This window comes from Herpailurus yagouaroundi, unplaced genomic scaffold (assembly GCF_014898765.1).
Source record: "Herpailurus yagouaroundi ecotype Mexico unplaced genomic scaffold, PumYag 428, whole genome shotgun sequence".
NCBI classification, from domain to species: domain Eukaryota; kingdom Metazoa; phylum Chordata; class Mammalia; order Carnivora; family Felidae; genus Herpailurus; species Herpailurus yagouaroundi.
This window is the reverse complement of record NW_024412645.1, coordinates 2,306,809-2,327,112: the sequence shown is the minus strand read 5'-3', so window position 1 is coordinate 2,327,112 and position 20,304 is coordinate 2,306,809. Positions and strand designations below refer to the sequence as shown.

At 45.9% G+C, this 20,304-nt stretch overlaps 1 protein-coding gene across 7 annotated transcripts in view; it reads left to right on the top strand.

The window, feature by feature from the left end:
• NF2 (NF2, moesin-ezrin-radixin like (MERLIN) tumor suppressor) overlaps positions 1-20,304 on the top strand; it is an 80,789-nt gene that overhangs the window by 41,328 nt on the left and 19,157 nt on the right. For 3 of the 7 annotated variants that reach the window (XM_040463914.1, XM_040463912.1, XM_040463913.1), the window contains exons 6-13: positions 458-540; positions 2,641-2,716; positions 7,295-7,429; positions 10,459-10,533; positions 13,261-13,374; positions 15,895-16,017; positions 16,678-16,895; positions 18,262-18,367. In XM_040463914.1, coding sequence (XP_040319848.1) covers positions 458-540; positions 2,641-2,716; positions 7,295-7,429; positions 10,459-10,533; positions 13,261-13,374; positions 15,895-16,017; positions 16,678-16,895; positions 18,262-18,367 — 930 coding nt within the window. The remainder of the gene's footprint in view (positions 1-457; positions 541-2,640; positions 2,717-7,294; positions 7,430-10,458; positions 10,534-13,260; positions 13,375-15,894; positions 16,018-16,677; positions 16,896-18,261; positions 18,368-20,304) is intronic. The other 4 variants (XM_040463915.1, XM_040463916.1, XM_040463918.1 and 1 more) reach the window with 4 other exon arrangements.

Genomic DNA, 20,304 nt, shown 5'->3' with positions numbered 1-20,304 from the left:
GCCACAGAAGCAGGCCCTCCCTCCCTTTTGCTGCTCCCGGTTTTATAGCTCCACTCATTTGTCATGTGTAATAAAGGCCCGATTCTCACCTTTACCTGACTTTCCCTGCTCCCTTGATGGCTTTTGTGCAGGTGGAGGCAGCAGCACACACAGCTTAGCCCTGGCCGACCCAACTGAGCTCCTCCCTCTGGGACGTGCAGCCCAGGAAAGAGGGACGGCAGCTGGGTGAGGGGCGCACCTACGCCTGAGTAATGGTGCACCCTTCTGAGTTGTGACTCAAACTGAATGGTGCTTGTCTGTGCGCACCACCTCTGTGCCATGTGACTGGCTCCCTGTATGTGGCTTTTTAAAAATAGCTTTGCTATTTTGTAAAAATGATGCACAATTATGAAAATGGCATACAATACCAAAACTTTCTTTGTATGTGGGTTTTTTATTTTGCTCTACTTTTTGGTAGGTAATAAATCTGTATCAAATGACTCCAGAAATGTGGGAGGAAAGAATTACAGCCTGGTACGCGGAGCACCGAGGCCGAGCCAGGTGAGGCTGCTTCATTATCGGTTTACATTTCTGTATGGACTTTTTTTTTTTTAAGAACTATGAAATTAGGACACACTCGTTGAACAAAATGCAGTACCGAGGTATATAGAAAAAGGGAGCGCTGGGAGTAGCTGGTCTTCAGTGTTGTGTGTGCTTCTTCTAGTGCATGAATACAGCCTGTCCAGATGTACAGGCCCACTGCACTCATTGGCAATTTAGGTTTCACGTTAAGGATTATAATGTATGGATATTCCGTAGCTTTTGTGTCCATTTCCCTACTGATGACATTTGGAATGGCTATAGATTTTCACTTTCTGCAATGTACAGCCTAATGTTGTTATATAATTATATGAGCAGTTCTGAGGATACATTCTTTGCAAGAGTTGCTGAGTCCAAGAATATGAGCATTTTGTGTTCTGACAGGTGCCGCTAAATCGCCCTCTGCAAAGGCTGGACCTGTTTACCTGCCTACCAGCAGTGTGTGCACGTCTCTCCCCGCCTCGTTTCTCTCTCTACCACTCATTTTTATCAATCTAATTTTTGTAATCTAAAAGAGGTGACATGTATCTTAAGTACTCGTTAGCATTTCCCTGATCACTGTAGGAATTGATCATCTTTTCATTAGTCTTTAAAATATTGTCCTCTTCAATCAACTTCCTAGCGTGCTCTTTTTTTAATACCATGTATACTGAAAAGTGGACAAGTCTTAAACGTACCACTCAATGAATTACCACAAAGTGAAAACACTGTGTAATACCAGGTGATGAGATAGCACGTGACCACCCCCCCCCCACTATCACTCCCCATCCTTCCTCCCCACAGCTAACCACTCTCCTAACGATGGAGTAGCAGTGCATGTTTTAAATTTTACTTACATGCGATCGGAGAGTCCCTATTTTTTGTGTCTCACTTCTTTTACCCAGAATCATATGGTGAGAATTGGTTTGTGGTGTGTAATAGCAGTTTCATTGCTGTGCAGAACTCCACTATGTTAGTAAAGCATGAATTCCCCATTGCACTATTGGTGGATGTTGGGTATGTTGGGCTGTCTCTTGGTTTTTCGCTATTACAAATGACATCAAACGATTTTCCAAGGTAATTGTTTGTACCAGTTTACATCAGCAGTGTGTGTGTTTCTAGTTGTTCCACGTGCTTGCCAACACTGTGTATTCTCTCAGGTTGAATTTTTATTTTTTTTATTTTTATTTTTTTTTATAATTTTTTTTTCAACGTTTATTTATTTTTGGGATAGAGAGAGACAGAGCATGAACGGGGGAGGGGCAGAGAGAGAGGGAGACACAGAATCGGAAACAGGCTCCAGGCTCCGAGCCATCAGCCCAGAGCCTGACGCGGGGCTCGAACTCACGGACCGCGAGATCGTGACCTGGCTGAAGTCGGACGCTTAACCGACTGCACCACCCAGGCACCCCTCAGGTTGAATTTTTAAAATTCCATTTGAGAGCATTTTGAGATTGGAGAGAGGGAAGAGGCAAGGTCATAGGGAGACCTAGTTAAAATATTTCAATATCATACCTATTTGGGAGTTTCCTGCAAATCATTGCTTTAAGATCTTAATCTGACTCCTAGTTTAGAAGTAGGTGACCTGGGTTGGGTTTTACAGCCCCGATAGCTCTTGACCTAATCTCTGACAACACCCACAGAAATAAAATCAGGAAGGTAGCTCTCCGGTAGGTTGCCGAGAGAATTGTTTCAATACCAAAACCTTGTAGGTGAAAAAAGTTCACAACCAGATAAAGCAACAACTTAAATCAAATTTGCATATCCAAATCCATTTGAGGGAAGAAGATAACATACCACATGCTTTTCTTGAATTCCTTGAGACGGGTATCATTATTTATCAAGGGCAAAGCGTGAAATTGAAGCCAAGAGACACTGTAATGAATCTGTTCTCTGGCTTTTATGAGGCCGGGAAATTCTGCTTGACCTCGGTGCGTTTAATAGACTCAGGGCTGGGAAGAGCCTTGCTGGTATCTGCTCTGGCTGACATCTTCTGGCAGGTTCCAATGCTCAGGGTGGCGTGTGCCCGCCCTCCGTTTTCTCACTTAGTTCCGGTGACAGTGTCTTTCATTCTCTTCACAGGGATGAAGCTGAAATGGAATATTTGAAGATAGCTCAGGACCTGGAGATGTACGGTGTGAACTACTTTGCAATCCGGGTGTGTTGAATCCTCTTTGACTTCCCTGTGCATAAACAGAGGCTGAATCAGGGGCAGACTGCTTTCGAAAATGGGTTACTTCCTTATTCCAGGATAGCAGACTCTTTAATGGTTCACTGGAGGAGAAGGGAAGAGGAAGAGGAGAGGGTCTTATAGCCTCATTTTCTATTTCTGGACTTCAATTAGATCCTCCGTAGTTAAGTGTCAGTTGAGCCCCCGGGGGGCTTGGGCCTGGTCCTGGGCTCTGCTCAGCAGAAACCTGTTTGAATGCTCTGAGTGTAATGTTTGATTATTTCTGGCTCTGTGAGATCTGGCCCACAGGGAGCACCTGTAAATACTTTCTTCCCCCAAGGCACTAGGAGAGTAAAGCTGCTTTTATAGATTCCTGATTTGTTTGGGTGGGACTCTTGTTCTCTCTAGCAGGCTAATTGGTTTTCTCTTCAGACCGTTAATAGTCCCACTGCTGTCCCCTGGGAACCCACTGCTTCTGCACCAGAGGCTTTTGTTTTCAGTCCTAGCTGGGTGGGCCTCTTGAGCATCTTTCTCCCAAGGTTCTGCTGCTGGTGCAGCATCTAGGATCTCCTTCCAAAGGAATTCATGCGATTGGCTCTAGTATTCCATTGCTGGTTCCAAGCTACAGATAAGTAGATGTTAAAATAACCATCCACAGTGGTCCACCTTTATTATTATAGTTATGTTTTTTTTTTTTTAAATCTGTATTTATTCCTTTTGAGAGAGAGAGTGAGAGAGAGAGCAAGAGCGTGAGCGAATGCAAGCAGGGGAGGAGCAGGCAGACTGGGACAGAGAATCCCGAGACTCGACTCAACAACTCAACGAGGGGCTTGACAGGCTTGAACTCATGAACCGCAAGATCATGACCTGAGCTGAAATCAAGAGCCCTTAACTGACTGAGCCACTTAGGCGTCCCTTATTGGAGTTATGGTTTGCTTTCCTTTTCAGGGTTCTTATAAATTTTACATGAAATTTGGGTAAATTGTATTACATTTTAAGTAATTTAGGATATGGGGTGGCCTGGCTGGCTCAGTCAGCAGAGCATGTGGCTCTTGATCTTGGGGTTGTGAGTTTGAGCCCCACATTGGGCACAGAGAGTACTTAAAAATAAAATCTTTAAGTAATTTAGGATAGCTTTCTACCTGATTTGTTTTCTAAATACCAATTTTTAATGGATTTCATTACATAAAATTATACTGGCAAGTTATGTTATTTCGTATAGCAAACAAGTACCTAAAAGATTTTCTATAATCATGCAAAAGGTTATTTTCTTTTTCTTTTTTAAGTTTATTTATTTTGAGAGAGAGAGAGAAACAGAGCACATGAGAGAGAGGGAGAGAGAGAGAATCCCAAACAGGCTCTGTGCTGTCAGTGCAGAGCTCGATGTGGGAATTGAACTTATGAACTGTGAGATCATGACCTGAGCCGAAGTCAAGAGCCTGACACTTAACCAACTGAGCCACCTAGGCACCCTATATATATATATTTTTTAAGTAAGCTCTACACCCAACATGAGGCTTGAACTCACTATCCTGGGCTCAGGAGTCACATGCTCTCCTGACTGAGCCAGCCGGGTGCCCCGAGGTTATTTTCTAAAGTTTTATTAATTTGTATTTGCTAACTGTCTTGTTTCTTTCTTTTTTTAATTTTTAATTTTATTTATTGAGAGAGAGAGAGAGAGAGAGTGATTGTGTGTGTGCAAGCAACGGGGAGGCGGGGCACAGGGAGGAGAGACGGAACACCAAGCAGGCTCTGTACCATCAGTACAGAGCCCACTGTGGGGCTTGAACTCATGAGCCGTGAGATCATGACCTGAGCCAAGGTCAAGAGTCAGATGCCTAACCCACTGCGCTACCCAAGTGCCCCAATTGTCTGGTTTCTTTAAGGTCAGACTAATTTAACACATTTCTGTGGTTTTGGCAACATCTTTCCTCTTGCCCCATATGCCCACCATCTAGATTCTAGAAAAGTAGTGTTTTACAATCCTTAAAAACCAGTTTCTCATTAGGGAATATTTCTTTTTTCTTTTTCTCTTCTCTCTTTTTTTTTTTTTTTTTTTTTTTTTTTTGAGAGAGAGAGAGTGTAAGTGAGTGAGGGGCGGAGAGAGAGAGGGGAGAGAGAGAGAATCCCACCAGCAGCATTGAGAGAAAGGTGAGAGAGAAGCAGGGCTCACCCAGAGTGGGGCTCGAGCTCACCCAATGCAGGACTCAAAGTCATGAACTGTGAGATCATGACCTGAGCCAAAGTCAGATGCTTAATCCACTGAGCCACCCAGGTGCCCGGGAATATTTCTGTAGCAATCAGACCAAAATACACTATTTTGTATGTGTATATGTTTTGTATAATGCAGTAGACAAAGCTAATGGATATTTTAGTATCATTTGTGTCCAAGTTTTTGTAATTTCACCATCAACTAAGGAAGATATGTGCTTAAAACAATTTAAAAGGGACTGCTTGAGTCGCACCTCTCTGTTTTTTCCCTAGGAATGTTGGCATCATGATAGGAAGCAGAGGGTAGAATCCTTTTTTTTTTTTTTTAATTTAATTTAATTTAAAGGAAATAGTCACAGGGGCACCTGTGTGATTCAGTTGGTTGAGCATCTGGCTTCAGTTTAGGTCATGATCTCATGGTTCATAAGTTCGAGCCCTGCATCTCTGCTATCAGCACGGAGCTCTCTTTGGATCCTCTGTCCGCCACCCCCCACCACCCCTCCCCTGCTCATGTGTGTGCGCTATCTGTATCTCAAAAATAAACTTAAAAAAAAAAGTCACAAATATAATGAAGTATCTCGTTTTCCAGAATGTACTACAGCTCTTAAAAGTACAAAGCCTCGCTGTGTTAATGTAGTAGTTTTAAGAGCTTTGCAGACGAGGGATCTCTCTCCTGGTTTAGTGACAGCTCCTGACTTTGGGGTGTTAGAAGGAGTAAAAAGATTTATCTTGGAGAGCTCACTTGTCCATCTGACACCTGCTGTTAGATTGGTCCTTCTCATCACAGTCCGAGCACCTTCTCACTTTGCAGATCTGTTTTCCTGCCTTTGAGTCTGGTTCAATTTCCTTCTTGTCAGCAAGGGGTCAGGTGCTTTAGGTCCTTGTGCAGGGAGCTTCCTTCCACTACCACACAAGGGCCAGACCACACAGCACAGGTGGATGGATCTGTAGCCTGAAGATGTAACCCCAGGCCCACTGCTGGGTCAGTGACATGGAGGCCCAGGACACTTGCCTTCTGTCTGCTCTGCCTGCCAACCAACATATGTACCATCACATTGTCAAACCGCTTTATTGAGGTATAATTTATATACAGTTCACTTTGGAGTATTTTTTCCAGTGTTCTATTACAAAAATTTTCAGACATATAAGAAAATTGAAAAAATTTTATAACAAATACCCATAGATACCCACTGTCTAGATTCTATAACATTTGACTATATTTGCTTTATCATGTTGAGACTACATTTTAACATAAAATAAAACCATTTGATCCTAGCACTTAGAATTTTCTTTCTGGTAGTACAACTACCTTTTCTTTCTTTAAATTTTTTTTTTTTAATGTTTATTTATTTTTGACAGAGAGAGACAGAGCATGAGCAGGGGAGGGGCAGAGAGAGAGGAAGACACAGAATCCCAAGCAGGCTGCAGGCTCTGAGCTGTCAGCACAGAGCCTGACGCGGGGCTCGAACTCACAGACCGTGAGATCATGACCTGAGCCAAAGTTGGATGCTCAACCGACTGAGCCACCCAGGCACCCCCTACCTTTTCTTTTAATGTTTAATCCTATGAGTTTTTATTCTACCTCTGTGATAACCTGGTTATAGTAGTTCCCCGTTATCCATAGGAGTACTTTTCCAAAAGCCCCCGTGGATGCCTAAAACCATGGATAGTACCAAACCCTATCTATACTATATTTTTTTCTTGTATAGACATACCTATGATAATTTTAACTTATAAATTAGGCTCAAGGTGTAAGAGATTAACAACACTAACAATAAAAAAGAACAGTTATAACAATATACTATAATAAAAGTTATGTGAATGTGTTCTCTCTCAGAACATCTTATTGTACTGTGCTCACCCTTCTGGTGATGATGCGAGAGGCTTAAATGTCTGCATGATGAGATGAAGTGAGGTGGATCACGTAGGTGTTATGATGTAGCGTTAGGCTCCTGTTGACCTGACAGTAGTTCAGAAGGAGGATCATCTGCTTCTAGACTGGGGTAACTGAAACTGTGGAAAGCAAAACCACAGATAAGGGGTGGGTGTGGGGCGACTACTGTATTTAATTAGAGGTAACAGTGCTTAGATTGCTGCTACTTTAGCCATCAAGCCAGTGACAGAAGCCCCCAGTGATCCCTCTGGGGGACACTGAGTCATGAGGATGGTATTTTGCCTCTGCCTGCCCCAATTCAGGAAGCTGGAGCCCCCTGGGTTACACAGCAGCTGTGACTTCTGTTGGGACCTGTTGGAACTCGTCAGATGTAACAGCATGTGCCAGGTTCTTTGGGAAGTTGAATAAAATCTCACACGTCTGCTGGAGCTGACGGTGGCTGATCTTTGTTGACTCCACAGAATAAAAAGGGTACAGAGTTGCTGCTTGGAGTGGATGCTCTGGGGCTTCACATCTATGACCCTGAGAACAGGCTGACCCCCAAGATCTCCTTCCCGTGGAATGAAATCAGAAACATCTCGTACAGCGACAAGGAGGTAGGACAGGCCCTGCATGCAGACATGCCAGCAGCCCAGCTGCCAGCCTGTCCCCATCTCTCCTCCTCCCTGGACTTCTCCTTGTTATCAGTAAAATCCTTTACTCCCCAGGTTTTGGGTTTTTGGTTGCTGTTTCCTGTTTACAGAGCAGTATTGGCATCCTGTTTTCGAGTAGCATCACTAAACCCCCCCTGCTGACCAACAAGAGGCTGGGAAGCTCAACTTGTCAAGACTAAACCCCAAAGAACAGTAAACCAACCAGAAAGTAACCTTGTCTTATTACTTGCCTTTCCATTTCTGGTGAGAAATTCTGTTTGTGTTTTTCAATGTGGTATACATTAAATCCTCTCTCGGTGTCTAGTGCTTGATACGTAGGGTGGGGATATCTGTCTAAGTATTTATCCCCACATGTATATATACGTATGTGTATCTCTTTCTGTCTCTCTGTGAGGATATAAATAAGAATATCAGGCTAACTGCTTATGAGAATTCAAAAATAATTAAGTTTGAATAACTTGGCTGAGCACTCTAAGTTAGAAGTCAGATGTTCCTATACTGGATGGTGATTTTTCCCAAACACGGTAATCTTAGGTTTGTTCATTCACTCGTTTGTTCTCTGTTAATTTTAAAGGAATTATCAAGCATCTGCTTTGTGTTAGTTTTCGTAGGGGAAACAAAGATGTAGAAAAGCCAGTCTCGACCTTCAGGGAAGTTACAGTCCAGCAAGGACCGGACTGCTGTGAGACAGGCCTGTAGCGCAAGGGACTGATGACACACGTGATAATGATCCGGTGCTTTTCTGCTTTCATAAGCGCTCTCAGCCCGACTCTGATTTCTCCTCCTAAGAACATGCTGCAAGAGTAGGGGCCGGGTTTGGGGTATCTGTGTCACATCAGGAAGTGAAGATGTGGAGGGATCAGGCGACTTGGTGATTGGTGAAGGGAATAGCAGGGGCTGAGCTCCATGTTCACCAAAGCCATAGCCCTGGGGGCACTTTTCCGATGCAGGGCGCTGAGTAGGAGCCCTGAGAGCACAGGGTACTGGGCAGAGGGCAGTAGGCCTGGATGGTGCTCGGTGACACACAGCTGGGACGCTGAGTGTGGAATGAGGAACAGTGATGGCTCGTGTTGCTGCCTGCAGAGCCCCCACCCTGAGCAGATTTCCTGTTTTCCCTTCCCTTGTAGCAACTTGAGAAAGGGAACACCAGGCTCCTGGTTTCCAATACGTGGTTGAGAACTACTCGGCCATGCTTGATGAGACAGATTGAGCTTCTTAATTCAAAACATTCTGGCTCTGAAATTTTTTGTTAAGTAGCTCAGAAAAGGAGCATTTAACTATTGCTTTTTTAAAATACTTAAATTGAAAGCCCCACATGACTTAAAGTAGTAGGTATGCTATGGCACGGTAGTTTTTCATCTCTAATTTCATAAAGTCTGTTTACTGCATATCCACACATTTGTGTGCTAAAGGCTCCCAAAACACTCGTTCTTCACAGAACCCAAGGATTAAAGTCTCCCCTAGTATAGCCTGACACAATAAACTCTAATATACCCTCTCCGGGGGCAGGGCACCATCATGTTCCATCATGTCAATAACTTCGTGCAGTAAGAGGACCTCAAGCTGACTTGACATAATAGGAAGTAGTCTTAGTAGTTATGCATGACAGCCATGCTGTCAAAACAGAAATGTTGGTTTATTTTAAGTGATCCATTGATTCTTTGTGCGCGTCCTGGCAAAGCCTGTGGTTTCCCCACTGTTTGTGGTTTCCCACTGACGGCTCCGGGGTTTGACTTCAAAGCCAAAAATAAGCTCAAGAAATTCACGAATAGCAGCCTACACAAGAGCAATAATGCTTCTAAGTTAGCTTGACCAAAAGCTAACCAAAGGATCATTTTCTGTCCTCAGTATGCTAACCCCTCCTTCCTTGGACAGTATAATATGCAAAAGAAATACCCAAAAATACATCTTCCCAGATGTATTTATCTGCTTAGCACGGCTTTCTCGGGAATAGATATCCATTTTTTAAGTGCTTCTTTGAAATGGTGTAATCAGGAGTGGTTGAGAACAGCAATTGCCGTTTGTCCTTTATATGCTTCCCTGCCTGTGGTTTGGCCCTGGGATCTCCTACTTAGCTACCACCCTGTCCTTATCACTCATCCTTTTCTCCCCCTTGATTTTGAGAGCAGTTTCCCTCTGCTACCACGGTCTCTTCTTCGCACTTTATTCCTTTTATTAACAGCTTTCATCTGATAATCCCCACGTTCAGAAACCTGTGGTGACGACCTGTATGCTGTCACATCAAACCCAAACCCCTCCAACTGTCCACGCCCAGCCCACCCCTGCCTTCCTCCCAGTATGAGCCCGTGATATCATCTTAGTCATCAGAGAGCTAATAATGTCAAACGCGCACGCGCGCACACACACACACACACACACACACACACACAGTCTGCTCATTTCTCTCTCTGCCTCATTTCTGTCGCTTGCCCTGTCCTGAATAGCCCTCCACCCAATCTTTTAGGTCCTCTTTCATATTCTCTTTGTCTATGACCAGCTGAAGTTCCCACCTACTTATGGTAGATCTACTCTGAATCCCCACGACATTTGTGATTTTTGCCACCCGATGAGACGCTAAGAGATGATGTAATTTAAGTAGCAGTTGAGTCATGAGTCTAGTTCCAGCTAGGTTGTGAGCTTCCTGAAGGCAGAACTGGGCCTGGGATGCTGCAGTGGGCTTCCCAGCATTGGCCTCATGGTCAGGCCCATCAGGGGTCCATAGTTCAGGTTTCCAAGCCTGAGATGGTGCTGACAGCACCCCTTCCAGGATCCTGACCTTCCACAGCCCCAGACTCCATGCCCTCAGCTGCTTCTAAATCACAGTGGGTTAGTGCCCGGGTGCCGGAAGCCAGGACAAGGCGCAGCCTTGTGCTGGATCTTTGCCAGTGTGGTTGCTGCTTTTGTGGAATTTCCTGGTTGGTGCTAACACTTTAGGTTGTCAGACTGAAATTTTTTCTGCTTCTTTCTTTCAGTTTACTATTAAACCACTGGATAAGAAAATCGATGTCTTTAAATTTAACTCCTCAAAGCTTCGTGTTAATAAGCTGGTAAGTTGAGGTCCTAGTTTTTGTTACTAATAACTGTAGTTTTTCTAAGAAACTGAGCGCCTTTTTTGAGAGAGTGACCTCTTGTGAGGTGTAGAATGATTGGTAGCTCACTTGCTACACGCTTTGCCGATAGACTTGAAAGACTCTTCTCTTTAGCTTAACCTAACAAGTCAAACCTAAATTTTGTGATGTGGAATTTTTAAAAAGTATTTTTATGGAGGTAACTAATATATATAAAAGGATAAGTATAACGTGTATAGAAGGTATAAAGAGTGACAAAAAGGGGCACCTGGGTGGCTCAGTCAGTTAAGCGTACGACTTTGGCTCAGGTTGTGATCTCGTAGTTCGTGAGTTCGAGCCCCATGTTGGGCTCTGTGCTGACAGCTTGGAGCCTGGAGCCTGGAGCCTGCTTTGGATTCTGTGTCTCCCTGTCTCTCTGCCCCTCTCTGGCTCACACTCTGTCTCTTTCTTTCTCTCAAAAATAAACATTAAAAAAAATAAAATATAAAGAGTGACAAAAATAAATAGCTATGTGGGGTGTCTGGGTGGCTCAGTTGGTGTCTGGGTGGCTCAGTGGCTTAGATCATGATCTCACAGTTCATGAGTTCAAAACCCCCACATCGGGCTCACTGCTGTCAGTGCAGAGCCAGCTTTGGATCCTCTGTCCCCCTCTCTCTATACCCTTCCCCTGCTGTGCTCTCTCTCAAAAATAAATAAACATTAAAAAAAAAAAACTACACACCCACTACCCAGCTTTAAGAAACCACACACTCTGATACTATTAAACCCCCCCATGTTAGCACCCTGCTGGTTTCCCCCATCCTCCTCCCTGAGGACAATCACCATTCTGAGCTGGGTGCTCATTATTCGCTCGCTTTTCCTCAGAACTTTATTTCCTATACAGAAAAATGAATGTACTATTAAGTTTTGTGTACTTTTGACATAAGTGCTGTCAACTGTCTATGCTCTTTTATCACTTTTTTTGTACATTATTTTCTGAGATGTGTCTATGTTTGATGCTTAAAGAGATGATCCCTTTATTTTCACTGCTGTATAGTATTCCATTGTGTACAGATAAATGTACACATATATACATATATCCACACAATGATACATATATATGTCTCCCTCCCCCTCTCTCCCCACCCCCATATATATGTCATTTTCCTATTAGTGAATAGTGAAGTGCTTTCTACTTCTCTGCCATTTTAACAAAGCTGTTAGGAACATTCTCGTACCTGCCTCCTGCTGCACATGGGCAATAGTTTCTCTAGAGAGTATCTACTTAAGAGTACAAGTGCAGGGCTGTAGTGTATGTCCAAATTCAAGATTAAGCCATGTTGTTTTCCAAAGGAGATGAATTAATTTACAGATGCAGTGCAGTGGGTGTGACTTCCTTTTGCGTTATGTCTTCTGCACTTATAATATCAGCCTTTAAAATTTGTTTGACATATGTTGTGCATATGAAATGGTTTCTCAGTATTATATAAATGAGCATCTTTATATTTACTAATGAAGTTGAACATCTTTTTGTATATTTTTTGGCCAGGCTTTTTGTCTCTTTTGTCAAATACTTATTTCATGTCCTTTGGCCATTTTTCTCTGGGTTGTTTGTATTCTTTATTGATTATATCATCTCTCAGCTTGTGGCTTATTTTTCCTCCTTTTTAATGTCTTAACAAACAAAGAATGCTGGATTTTAACATAGACAAATGTATACATCTTTTCCTTAATCATTTGTGCTCTTTGTGTTTTGTTTGACATCTTTCCTTATCCTCTGATCATAAAGATATTCTTCTAGGCTTGATTTCGGCTCAGGTCATGATCTCACGGTTCCTGAGTTCGAGCCCTGTGTTGGGCTCTGTGCTGACAGCATGGGGCCTGCTTGCGGTTCTCTTTCTCTCAAAATAAATAAACTTAAAAAAAAGATATTCTTCTATATTCTTTTCTAGAGATTTCAAGGGTTCAATCTTCGTATTTAAGTCTTTAATCCTTCTGGTGTTGATTTTGTGTGTGGTGTAAAGGAGGGATCCAGCTTCTTCAGCTTCTTGTGTTTTTTGTTTTTTGTTGTTTTTTTTGTTTGTTTGTTTTTTAAAGTAATCTCTACACCTAACATGGGGCTCGAACTCATGACCCCAAGATCAAGAGTAGCATGCTCCACCTACTGAGCCAGCCAGCTGCCCTCAGCTTATAGTTTTTTCACGTGAATAACCTGTTATCCCTAATAAATGAACTTTCCTATCCTCCCTCATCTGTAGTGCCACATCTTAAATTCTTGTTTATTTATTTATCTATTTATTTACTTATTTAGAGAGAGGGGCAGAGAGAATCCCAAGCAGCACTGTCAGCACAGAGCCTGATACAGGGCTTGATCACTTGATTCATGAGATCATGACCTGAGCTGAAACCAAGAGTTGGACACTTAACCAACTGAGCCACCCAGGTGCCCCTATAGTGCCACATCCTAGGAGAATAAGATGCATCCAGAAGACGCACCTCCCTTCACCTGTGACTTTTGCCCCCTGGCGTACTGGAGGCCTGTCTCCAGAGCCAAGAGCCCTGGAGGCCATTAGCAGGGAAGGCCTTGCTGTTTCACTCTGTGCTTTGCTCTTTAGGTTTCCTGCTGCCCCCAAGAGCCCTTAGACAAAGATGCTGTAGCCCTGGTGAGCTGGTAGGCAGTGAAGTACATTTGGGGGTTTAACATTTCTCCTGCTTCCATGGCCACAGATTCTCCAGCTCTGTATTGGGAACCATGACCTTTTTATGAGGAGAAGGAAGGCTGATTCTTTGGAAGTTCAGCAGATGAAAGCCCAGGCCAGGGAGGAGAAGGCTAGAAAACAGGTGAGAAAGACCATGTCTGAACCACTGTTGTCACTGCTTCTTGGTCTTGGCTTGAGAGGTAAGGAGCAGTCGTAGGCTCACAGGTGTCATTTGGCAATGGACATACCTTCTCTTATTTTATCCCTGTTGGATCTTTACTGGCCAATGCCCAGCTGGTGTGGTGTCTGCTCTGGAAATGAGGAATAAATTCTGAAAGCATATACAAAGGAAACCTCTCTAGTTATTTCCCCACTTAAGTGAAGTGGGAGTAATGCAGGTTTGGGAAGAGATAGTCAAGCCTGGGTCTGTCTGTCTGTCTGTCCATCCATCCATCCATCCATCCATCCACCTAGCTAACTCGCTTTTTTTTTTTTTTTTTTTTTGCCTGCCGGTCTCCTTTGCCCAGCCTTGTCCTTTTCTAATTAGAAGGTGATAGAATGCATGACAGCATCTCATGCTTACCGAGGGAATGCTAATTAGACTTCGGCCACACTTCCCCACCACGGGTCAGCCCAGGCAGCATATTGCCTGTGGTGGGAGGTGCCAGGAGAGCTTATCAGCAGACTGGACAGTCCGCATCATTGTTTTCTACTCATAAACTATCTCGGCTCACCGAAATCCACACAACTAATCTGAGCCTCACTGCTGAGAATATCCACTGTGGCTTTGGACTAACTCCTAGACAGAGTAGCAGCAGCTGCAGTCAGCTGCCCGCAGGACTCACAGGCTCGGAGCAGTAATCATGAGTCTGTGCGCAGCTCTCTGATGTGGGTACTCTGGCGAGGCTGGCTCCCTGTCCTGAGATTTACAATGAAATGCCCAGTTTGATCCAGCATGCTTTTAGGGCTCCCATCTCTTTGCTGAGATGGCATACTCAGCATGGGATGCTTTGGCGGCCAGGCTGGTGGAATGGGTTTTGTTGGACAAAGAAATGCTCCTGAGCCAGCACGGTCTAAGTGGCAACTTCAAGAAGAGCCTTCTTTGACCTCTTTTCAGCTGAGCAAAGCTTAGAAGTGAGAGATCTGAAGACGGCAATGAGTGTGTAGGCCTTGAGATTGTGGCAGAGAAGAGCGTGCATACACCCCACACCTGCACTGCCTGTGGAACAGCAGAGGCAGGGGCCTGGCACCTGCAGGCCGGGCTCCATGGCCCAGTAGTATAGACACTGACCTTGGAACCAGCTGTGAAAGTTAGTATGTGACATTAGTAGATGACTTATCTTCCAGATCTCAGTTTTCTCATCTGTTAAGTGGAGCTAATGGTATGCCTTCTCTGTCTCAGATCAAAGGACACATTGCACCTGAAAGCCTTTGTGAACTTAAACTACCTTGCAAACAAGAGGTCCCTTATTATCGGGTGGAGGTCTAGGGGGAAGTGCAGTGCTGGGAATGGAAGGTGGTTGCCTGGGCTTTTGTCAAGGGGAGAATAATAGAGATACAGTAATCCACCTAATGGAAATTTGTAATGCAGTGGAAATTAGAGAACAAACTGGCCAAGCTTTTCACTGACCTGCAAGGGAAAAATTAGAGAAGAATTTACAGTATTTTATTGCTTGTCTTTGCATTATTCCTTTGAGGCTCAATGCCTTTTTTTTTTTTTTTTTTTTTTGGCTCAGTATTTACAAAAGGCAGCAATCTTAAAAATCTTGGGTTTGGGAGAAAATTGAAGCAAGAAGTAATTAAATGTGCTCTATTTAAGGAAGAAAATAGTGCAGTGGTCACTTCTGGCTTCTGCTTTCTGAACTCAGTTAATACCCTAGGATCACAGAGAATAGCACTTGTCCTGTGCTTGTTCCCCTTATTAAGCTCTGCATGTGGCCCAATTAACACAGTGATCCAGAAGGCATGGGAGGTGGCGGCAGCTTTGTACCAGTGCCTTAAGGACAGGGGGCCGTGTTCCCCACTCAGCTCCCTCCTGTTGCAGGCCTGGCCAGGAGCTGCCTCTGCGTGAGGCTGGGAGCCTGTGCCGTGGGGCTGTGGCTTCCCCCTGTGAAACACAATGTGTGAACTACACGATTCCATCTTCTCTGTGGGTCAGAGGCAGGAGTGATTGTGGATGAAATTAGAGATGTGGGAGGGGTCGTGTGGGTGAGAAATGGTGAGGTGGCTCGTCCAACCAGAAGAAAGCTGTCTGTTTCTGGGGCTCCATCTCAGGGAGAAGGAATCTGCATTGCATCCTGTCCGCTGCTGGGCAGAGCCACGTGAGGTCTTCCAACAAAAAGGGATATCGGCAGGGTAGCCATTTCAGCACACAGTGTGTAAGAATGCCTCCTTCGATCCAGGTGGACTTGGCAGGGCTGGCTTTTTTGTTGTTTTGTTTGTTCCCTCACCCCTAGGTGGTTTTTCAAGGGACACAGCTTTTGATTCTCCAGCTGGTTTTGAAGGACAGAGGGTGGTAGGTGACAAGAATGACACTGCCAACCTCTAAAGTAAAGGGACGAAGAGGGTCTCCCTGGGCATCTCCGGACACTGGGCGTTCTAGGACCCTTGTGGCAGTGTAGGTCGTGAGCCCCATGACTCTCGTTCCCCCCCCACCCCCCAGATGGAGCGGCAGCGCCTTGCTCGAGAGAAGCAGATGAGGGAGGAGGCTGAGCGCACAAGGGATGAGTTGGAGAGGAGGCTGCTGCAGATGAAAGAAGAAGCAACAATGGCCAACGAAGCACTGGTGATTTCTGGGGGAGTCTGGGTCCCAGGAGGCTACACGGGGATTCCCTTGGGTTTTGGGAATTAGGTAGGCCTCCTGAGGACCACAGATAAGTAACATTTGCTTTGACATTTCAGCTAAAAAAAAAACAAAAACAAAAACGGTGCCTTTTCTTTCCACCCATGTTGGCAGGAGATCATATGTGGCCAAGCCCCACTTTCCCCGGGGTGCCTTTAAAGCAGGGCCTCTCTGCCTGCCTGGGGGTCAGATCACCCTCTGTGATGAAAGTTGTCCTGTGCCTCATAGGATGGTTAGCAGTGTCCCTGACCCCTACCCACTAGATGCCACTAGCACCACCTTACTCTTGATTTGTGACAATCAAAAACATTGTTACCTGTCTCCCACTGGTTTGAACCACGCATTTAAAGGGAAAAGCCTTGGCTCAAGTGGTACTCAAAAAGGTGCTTTCTTGTTGTTCCCCATGGGTGGGACTTTCTGAAAAGTTGAGGGTGTGGCCGTCTGGCCCTTGCCAAAGTGTCATCTGATGGGGCATTCAGTGGCAGGGCCCTGGGGAGTCTGACGCTCTGGTTCCTGCTGACCTGAATTTCTGAGGCCACATCTGGGAGGGATGACAGGCATGTGATCGATCCCCATCCCAGCTGATAGCACCCTTCTCTCCAGATGCGGTCCGAGGAAACGGCTGACCTGTTGGCGGAAAAGGCCCAAATCACTGAGGAGGAGGCAAAACTCCTGGCACAGAAGGCCGCGGAGGCCGAACAGGAAATGCAGCGCATCAAGGCCACAGCCATTCGGACGGAGGAAGAGAAGCGCCTGATGGAGCAGAAGGTGCTGGAGGCTGAGGTGCTGGCGCTGAAGATGGCTGAGGAATCGGAGAGGAGGTTAGAGGTGGGGAGTCCAGGGCACTGGGGCCCAGGCGAGGGGCTGTTCAGTCGTAACCTGGCCCTGAGGCAGAGCTTGACCGCACTTGTCCACAAGCTGCTTCAACTTCTAGGATGGTGGGGTGGGGGGAGGCTCCTCCCTTGACAGGTTGGTGAGGACTGGTACTTAAGCCGGTGTGGGCTTTGGGGGCTGGGGTTAGTGGAAGGGCTCAGGAACACGGTTCTCTAGTCGAGTGGACCTCTGGTCATGCTTGTGTCTGTGATAAACCGCCGTCCCTCTGATAGCCATGTTTGCAGGAATGCCATCAAGCACGTCTGCAGACCGCTTTTAGCTGAGGAGCTATAAGGAGGCTCTTCTTAATTTTAAAAAATGTGGTTCTTTTCCCTTTTCATTTAGGGGACATGTGGGGAGAGAGCAGCTATTTACCTTTAACGTGGTAATGAGGAACCCACTTCCCTTCAGCCATTCTTGGTGCTAAGGCTCCCGAGGCAGATAGGAGGGGAGGGCCAGGATCCTGTCTGTGGCCAGGATGCGCCAGCTCACGACCAGGTTGAAGGATGGAACTGTAGTCTCCACTTTTCAAAGAGTATTCTAGCCTCTGGATTGTTCTGGTCCTGCAGCCTTCAGATAAACACTGGCACATTCCCCACAGCATTTGGCTCTATTGACCTAGAACACTTGAATTTGGCTTTTTGCTACAAGGTGCATTCACTACAGTTTCCTCTCCGCTTTCTGCATGTCGTTCTGGGAATATGGATCTTTGTTTCCTGCCCTGTCTCAGGCCCCTTTCTTTCTGTGTGTGGGTCACTTCCCCCAAGACCGATGTTGGGCCTGGTGCCTGGGTCCTGTGTCTTGCAGGGTGAGGCACGAAGACCTCAGCGTTGCTGCTCATCTTGCCTGAGGTTGGCCCTGGGCCTGCAGTCGTTTTCCTCGGGGGCTGTGAAGAATCGATTCTTTCTCATCCTGTCCTTCGCGATCCGATATAAGATCTTTGATTCATGCACTGTACCTTTGCCTAGCTCACTCTCACCCACAAGTTAAGCAGAGGAAGCTGTTGGCCCCTCCCCCCTCCTCTCCCTCTGCCAATTGCAAAGGTTTGAACTTGACTCCTTCCCAGCAGCTTCCCTGCCCTTCCCATTTAGATTTACCATTGCAGTGAACAGTACTCAGGAATGCTATCCTTGCTTTGGAAGTTCTGATGTTCATGTCAGTGTCCACCCCCCACCACTGGCCTTGTTTGCCTGATCTGTTGCCATCATCAGGGTTAACTCAGGTCCCTCCTCTCCAGGGGGACTGTGGGGAAGAGGGCTGTCTTTCTTCTACCTGTCACCTTCATGGACCTGATATCTCCTCCTTTCCTTGCAGGGCCAAGGAGGCAGATCAGCTGAAGCAGGACCTGCAGGAAGCCCGCGAGGCAGAGCGAAGAGCCAAGCAAAAACTCCTGGAAATCACCACCAAGCCCACATACCCGGTGAGCCGGGCTGGGAGCTGCCAGCCTGCAGCTGCTTCAGACCTTGTAGCTTTCTCTTCCCTCCAGCCCTTCAGTTCCGCTGGTGGTGCCACAGCAGAATGAATGATGCAGAGGGCCTGCAGCTGGGGAAGGGGCAGAATGCCTGGTCTGCCATTGGCCTTGGACTGGTCACCTCTCTGGTTGCCTGGATAGCAGGCAATGGGGCCTTTCCTAGCTCTGAAATGTTTTTCTTTGTCTTTTTTTTTTTAAGTTTACCCATTTATTATTTCTGAGAGAGAATGAACAAAAGCAGGGGAGGGGCAGAGAGAGAGAGGGAGATAGAATCTGAGGCAGGCTCCAGGCTCTAAGCTGTCAGCACAGAGCCCAACCTGGGGCTTGAACTCATGAACCGTGAGATCATGACCTGAACCGAAGTTGGATGCTTAACCAACTGAGCCACCCAGGCACCCATGTTTTTCTTATTCTAAGTAATATAGTCCCAAATTATTTTTAAGAGATGATAGCTGCTGCTGCTGCTGCTGCTGCTGCTGCTTCTTTTTCTTCTTCTTTTTCTTTGTTTTTTTTGAGAGAGCGAGGTTGCAAGTGAGCAAGGGGCAGAGAGAGAGAGAAGTGGGGCTCACTTGGCACTTATGTTTTACCTAAAGTGAGGCTCATGTTCACCCGAAGTGGGGCACGAGCTCACCTGAAGCGGGGCTCGAGCTCACCCGATGTGGGACTTGAACTCACAACCTGTGAGATCATGACCTGGGCTGTAGACAGATGCCACCCAGGCACCTGAGACGGTAGCTTCTTGATGCCAAGCTGAATGTAATCTTCAACTACCTTTGTGTAATGTATACCATCATTGCAGTTCTGGGCAGGGGTACTGTATACCTCAGGGTAAACTATAGCCATGTAAGAACCATTTTCCAAACTCAATTTTGGGACAAGGAGGCAGACTTCAATTAAACAGGGTCACACCATGAGTAGACAAGCCTCTTCCCTTCCCTTCCTCTGTGCATTCAGTTCAGCAAACTGTTCTGTTCCATATAATACCAGGCACCTGGATAGTTCAGTTGATTAAGTGTCCAACTCTTGGTTTCAGCTCAGGTCACGATCTCACAGTTTTGTGGGTTCATGCCCCGCACTGGGCTCTGCACTGTTAGCATGGAGCTTGCTTGGGGTTCTTTCTCTCCCTTTCTCTATCTCTCTGCCCTTCCCCTACTCACACTGCCTCTGTCTCTCCCAAGTAAATAAATAAACTTAAAAAAAATAATAATGCCAGTCAGATGCAGAGTCTGTATACAGACAGGGTGCACAGAGGCCTGGAGGGGAACATAGCCCAGCTTGTAGGGGCAGGAGAGGCATAGGATCGTGCCTGAGCTGGCTCTCAAAGGCTAAGGAGGAGCTAGCCAGGCGAGAAAGAGACTGTAGGGTATTCGCAGCCGGTGCACAGATGTGCACATGGCACAGTGTGTGCACTGCACACTCACAAGGCATGCAGCCAGGAGGCACACAGGGCACAGCGGCGTAAGCTGCCCAGGGTTTGAGGTGGAGGGAAACGTGAGCGGTTTCCTATTGTCATCTGTTCTGGTTATCTGTTACTATGTGACAGGCCACCCCCCAAGCCAGCCATATAGCTCAAAACAGCCATTTGTTATTCTCTCTCATGGCTTGGTGCATTGATTGGGCTGATGGTCCTTCCTCAGAATCTCTGAGGCAGTCCCAGACAGCAGCCAGGACTGGAGTCGTCTGAGGGCTCATCTGGGCTGGGCACCTGAGATATGAGTGATTTTAAAATATATACTGGAATGGGGTAGCCTGGCTAGCTCAGTAGGTAGAGCATGCAACTCTTGGTCTAAAAATAGATGGGTAGGTAGGTATGTAGGTAGGAGGGAGGGAGGGAAGGAGGGAAGGAAGGAAGGAAGGAAGGAAGGAAGGAAGGAAGGAAGGAAGGA